Below are 5,692 nucleotides of genomic sequence, written 5' to 3'. Positions count from 1 at the left end.
TGGAGGGCTGCTTTTACACTCTGCTGCACTTACTTATCATGTGTGACTTCTCTGCTGAGTTAAATGCACACATGACCAATGTGTGCAGACATAATGCTGAAAAGATGTAGCTTAAAAATCATCCTCCAAGGTCTTAAAATGTATGGATGATATAGGAAAGAATTTACATTGTGCAAGACATGGAACAGTGTTTCCTGGAGTTACTGGTGTTTGTCATTTAAAAAGTTATGAGATCAGACCAGAAATATCCTTGTTAATATTCATCACTAAGGTATCACGGAAGGACAGCCGGCGTGTACAGTTACAGAATGAAAAAAGACTATCAACAGGTCATCATGTCATTGGGAAATGTAGTAATACAAAGGGGGCCTAATTTTAATGTAAGCATTGAACAACTGGCTGGAAAGATCAAACTAATCCTTCATAAGCTGAGAGAAAGAGGAGATTCGTGCTACTGACCACCTGATTCTTTTCAGTTTGTACCATGCTATTTTTAATCAATGATAAGAATAGTTGTTTGAAAGGCTGCTACAGCAAGTTGTACTAAGCCATTTTCCCATGTCTTGGCTCTGCATCAACAGGGGGCGTTTTGGTCAAGTTCACAAGTGCACAGAGATATCAACTGGTCTCAATCTAGCGGCCAAAATAATAAAAGTGAAAGGAGAAAAGGAAAAGGTAATGATGTGTGTGTAGCTGGGCAGTCACTGCACTTCTTGCTTATTACAAGACTCTGCACATCCTGTTTTAGAGTCTGTTTAATTTGTAGTACCGCATGGCATTCTGCAAAACCAATCTTAGCAAATATTTACTTAAATTCGATATATACGGTTTGTTCATGTTTGTAATCTCATGTTTGGTGTTCACCAGCATGTGTGAGATCAGGTTCTTGTTTGCTTGAGGAGTCTGGGGAATGGCTGTTTTATATGAATGCTCTTATGTGAATGTGTGCAAGAGTATTCATTCTTAGCTGAGAGTATTTGCTACTTGTGGTTCACCATTTGCTGTTTTCCTGTTCATAATATTTCAGGAGGAGGTGAAAAATGAAATTAACATCATGAACCAGTTAAACCACGTGAATCTGATTCAGCTTTATGATGCTTTTCAATCCAAAAACAACTTCAGCTTGATTGTGGAGTAGTAAGTTCAAATGATATTAGGACCTAACAGCAGAACTTTGTGATTGCTCTCAAGCCATTGGTGGGTATGAGAAAATGCATCAAGGTACAGGAAAAATTATGAATGTTTCTGGACCTGAGTAAGGGCTCCTTTCATTTTCTAAAGAAAAATGTATATTTTTAGGAGCCAGCTCTTTAAGGTAAAATGATTATATGATATGATTGTAACTTAAAAGGTAAGAATATCATTTTGTATTCCAGAGAGTATAGAAGGATTTATAGGCTGTCACAAAAAGGACTTCAGTATGTTTTTTTTTCATTAGTGAGGGTATGGCTCATAGACACCACACAACAGTATCTACCGGGATCCATAAGGATTACTGGTGTTAAATTAAAAGTCATAGTGGAGATAGAAGGAACAGAAACCAGACGAGAAAGGTGTGTTTACAGCAGCTTTGAAAATGAGACAATAGAGAGTAGCAGTGAAATTGTGGAAGCTCAAATAGGAGAATAGAACTGGATGAGTAGAGAGAGTGGAAACAGGAGAAGGGTTTGGAGAAGGGGGGGGAAGGAGAGAAACAGCAAGACTTTTTTTGCAAATACGTAAGTGCTTAAAAGCGCAGATAGGCATCTCCTGGGATTTTCCTAGGTGTCTTGTCTATTGTCTGCAATCTAGGCACTTTGGATAATTCAACTAGCTGCATTTTTGCATGCTCGGATGCATTGCAAACCCTGACCAAGAGAGATTTTGGTGACAGGTACTCTACAAAAACTGGAGCTAGACAGTTAATGTAATCTGGGATAAATTCATGACATTTTCACACTCTCGATATTGTGAATAATAGCTGAAGATGACTCTACATTTGGATTTTATTTTAAAGACAGTGCTTTTTATGGGTGCAATTATAGCCCATTTCAAGTAAATAAAATAAGTAAATAAATAAATAGACTGGCTGAAAATAAAGTCAGCAGTTTCTTGTTTTAAAGAAAATGGGATCTTCAAGGAAAAGTGGTGGCAGAAGAATTGCATTGCCATTTCAGAAGCGATTGGTTAAATGCTCTAAATAGGGATTACAAGGGAATACACCCAACTACACATATTAATGGATGAAAAGGAAAATAAAAAACATGAAAGACATTTAGAATAAGGATATTTAAATCTGCCATTTATTTTCTTCTGTTATCTTTCTGAACTCATCCCAGTCGCATCTTGAATTAATTTCCATTTAATATTATATATACAGTAACATAATCTTATAGAAAATTGGCACAGGTTATAATCTTTTCTTTTCCTCCAGTCTAGTAAAATAAGTAATGAATAAGTGGATGAAATTTGCCAGTACTAGGTTTATAGTGTTGTTAATTTTTCTTTGAATATGAGCAGGAAGGTTGCAGTTCATCAAGGTACTTAAACTGATGCCTGATTTTAAGCACATGAATAATCTCACTGCAATAAGTGGGACTACTGTTGTGCCCAGCATTGTGTGTTATATCTTTCTGAATTAGGGACATTGTTTTGACTTCAAAATTAATCAAACCAACAATGAACTAGAATGGATTTTGCATTTTTTGTCATCATTTTAGCCTAGATGGAGGTGAGTTATTTGACCGAATCACAGATGAAAACTACAGTCTGACTGAGTTGGATGCAATACTCTTTACCAAACAGATATGTGAAGGAGTTCATTACCTACACCAGCAGTATATACTCCATCTAGATCTAAAGGTCAGTAATTGCAGATTTTAACTTGTTTTGCTGACCTACAGTTTGTGCTGTGTAGAGTCCACATGGATGACAGTTGCAAATATATGTACAGGGGTCTTCCTTTTCCCATTATAATTTATTTTTAAACAAAATAGACTGACTTAATATAGCTGCTGCAAAGGATATTGGGAATTCATTTTTTTAATTGCTCATTTAATGGCTCATCTTCAGTATAATGAAATAAGCAACAGGTTCACCTGCTTTTGCAGGTTTTAGCTTAGAAACTTAATTGCTCTTTGTCTTGGCTTGCCACCTGAGAGAACCAGTATGCCCTGCATAGCTTCATCCCATTTTTTTCTATAATTCTATGTTAAAAGACCTGCCATCTGTCTTGTCTTTTCCTGAGATGTTTGTGCATGTCTGTGGTTGCCTGCGTGAACCTGAGGCATTGTAAAATGCTCATATGTTCCAATGATGTTTCTTCAATAGATCTTTGAAACAGGGGCTCTCATTTTATTCATTTCTTTATATATTCGTATGGTGCTTAGCACAAAGCAAATTATGCTGGCTATCCTTCCAACAGCTGGTAGGGTTTTTTGTGTGGGTGGGTGGCCGGTGGGGTTTGCATGAAAAAAATCTTTTATTTCAAAACTAAAACTTTTTCTTGTGTCTGCCTTGACCAAGTAAGCAACAGCTTTGCAGGTTTCTTTTTGGCCTTCAGGCTTACACCCATGCTTTCTGACTACACCTTGGGTTATGACCACAGCCACCTGGCCCACTAAGCCATTCCTTTCCAAAGGGATCGGTCTTGTCTTTCTCTAAAAGGGGTATCCTTTCAAATGCATTATATAATCCCTCAGCTGTGCCAAAGCTGGGAATAGTAGTTCATGGTGGCAGGAAGGAATTCTAATTCCTTTAGGGCAACCATCCCCTTCCATGGTGATCGTGGAGGGAGTGGTAAAGTCCCTCTGGAAAAAAATCTCTGAATATTTTACACTTCTTTTTCCACGAAATTTGCCTGATCAAAAATACAAGATGCCTTTGCAGAGGTGGAAGAGGACATTTACACATGTGAGCTGTTGGAAATGTGATACTGTTCCCCCTCCAGTTCCTAAGTAGATCTGCAAAGTAGTTTTCTCTGCACAGGCTGCCTAGGCAACGCTGTGCCCCAGATAGGCATAGCCAGTCTGGGAGAGGACTACAGCTCTGCACTGATGTTTATGCTGGAGTGGTGGTAGCAGTACTGGCTCAGTCAGCATTAACAACATCCACAACTGCCTGTCATCTCTATCGTGCTGTCCCTGTGAGAGTGTACTATGTAGAACAATAATCCTAGACTCTAACATTTCCAGCAGCTCCTTCTCACAGGATATGTGTGAAGAGGACATGCAGCTCCACTCATATAAACTTCCTGGTACTGATGTCTCATCTCTGACCGCCTGAGACCCGAGAGGGGAATTTCAAACAATTGGTGCATTCAAAGGCTGGCTCCAAAATGAAAAAGAGCGTAATGCAAAAGGGCCAGAAGAACTCTGCAAAACACTTGAGATTGCCAATGCAGAAACCCATCAGTTGCTAGAACAGACTCTCATTTCCTGATGTCAAATGGTCTTGCTTTTTTGGGATGTGATTATTTTCCTTGAGGGGGGACCACATCCTGAGTCTCTGCACAGTTATTTTCTTAAACCTCAGGCCATATTTTGCCTTTGATTATTTTTTCATCAAACGCCCCTTTATATCTATGTAACAAAACTTTGCCTGTGGTGCAGGGATAGGTGAGAGCCCTAGGCAGTGAATAGCAAATGACACCTTTGTTCTAAACTGCTGTAGGGTGAGATTGACTTGTGTGATGGATAAATTTGTTCTTGTGAATCAGCAAAGAACCTGAATAGAATTGCTTTCAAAATCTTTCCCCTTAATTTGTTCTTTATCTTTGCACTTCAGGTCATGTTTCTGGCAACTCTTATTGTAATAATGTGTTTCATAATTCCACTGTCATTTATTTAACTAAAATAATACTGTTCTCTGTTTGTAGCCTGAAAACATATTATGTGTAAATCGCACTGGAAACCAGATTAAAATTATTGACTTCGGATTAGCTAGGAGGTAAGGCAGTTCAGTTATGAACTAATCAAAAACCAATGACTACTTATTTTTTGTTACAAGATTTGGTTGTACACTGTGATGTTAAAATGATTTTGAAATGTGACTGAGTGATGCAATATGCTCCTTCAGGCATGAAGGAATATGAAGCATTGTGCAATAATGATCAAGTTATCCTTTCAAATGACACTTTTGGGGGCCCAGAATTACATTAGTATTTTAGTTAACTCAAATAATACCCTGTGAAAAGCACTTACTCCAAAGAGTCTTTGTGAAATAGGAATTGCGTGGCTCAGGTTTCCCTTAAAGGCTCTACCTGTCACCTTACATAAAGCCTGCTCATTATGGTTATGGCTAAGGGGTGAGAATATAAAGTGAATTAGTCACAAGTCTGCAGTTTAATATGGCTGTAAATGTGGCAATATTGTTTTGGTCTGTATAAGTAAATGCAGCGCATCACAGAGCAGGGGGTAATAATAACCTTTCTAAGGCACTGAGGTGACTGCACCAGGAATAATGCTTTTACTTCTAGATGCTACATTACCAAAAAGATATTGCCTAATTGATGGAGACAGAGTGGTACAACAGGAAAAACGGGGCTAGATGGGACTGACTTAAAGACAGGCAAAATGATTCATATGTACAACTTGGCTAAATGAGAACAAAGGGCAGGCATTATCCTCTATAAATGTTTAGAGCCTAGACAATGACACACATGTACGCTGATGGAAAAAATAGTAGTAGGCAGATGATTAATAACTGCTACACT

General features: G+C 38.2%; 1 protein-coding gene across 2 annotated transcripts in view; it reads left to right on the top strand.

Annotated features, from left to right (window-relative positions):
- Positions 1 to 5,692, top strand: part of LOC109289569 (myosin light chain kinase family member 4-like) — a 58,883-nt gene that overhangs the window by 45,747 nt on the left and 7,444 nt on the right. For both annotated transcript variants that reach the window (XM_019505649.1, XM_019505650.1), the window contains exons 6-9: positions 582 to 675; positions 1,028 to 1,137; positions 2,700 to 2,841; positions 4,856 to 4,926. In XM_019505649.1, the coding sequence (XP_019361194.1) occupies positions 582 to 675; positions 1,028 to 1,137; positions 2,700 to 2,841; positions 4,856 to 4,926 (417 nt within the window). The remainder of the gene's footprint in view (positions 1 to 581; positions 676 to 1,027; positions 1,138 to 2,699; positions 2,842 to 4,855; positions 4,927 to 5,692) is intronic.

The sequence above is a fragment of the Gavialis gangeticus genome, unplaced genomic scaffold (genome assembly GCF_001723915.1).
Source record: "Gavialis gangeticus isolate Ggan-Ray unplaced genomic scaffold, GavGan_comp1, whole genome shotgun sequence".
In the NCBI taxonomy this organism is placed as follows: domain Eukaryota; kingdom Metazoa; phylum Chordata; order Crocodylia; family Gavialidae; genus Gavialis; species Gavialis gangeticus.
This window is presented reverse-complemented; position numbering and strand designations above follow the sequence as displayed.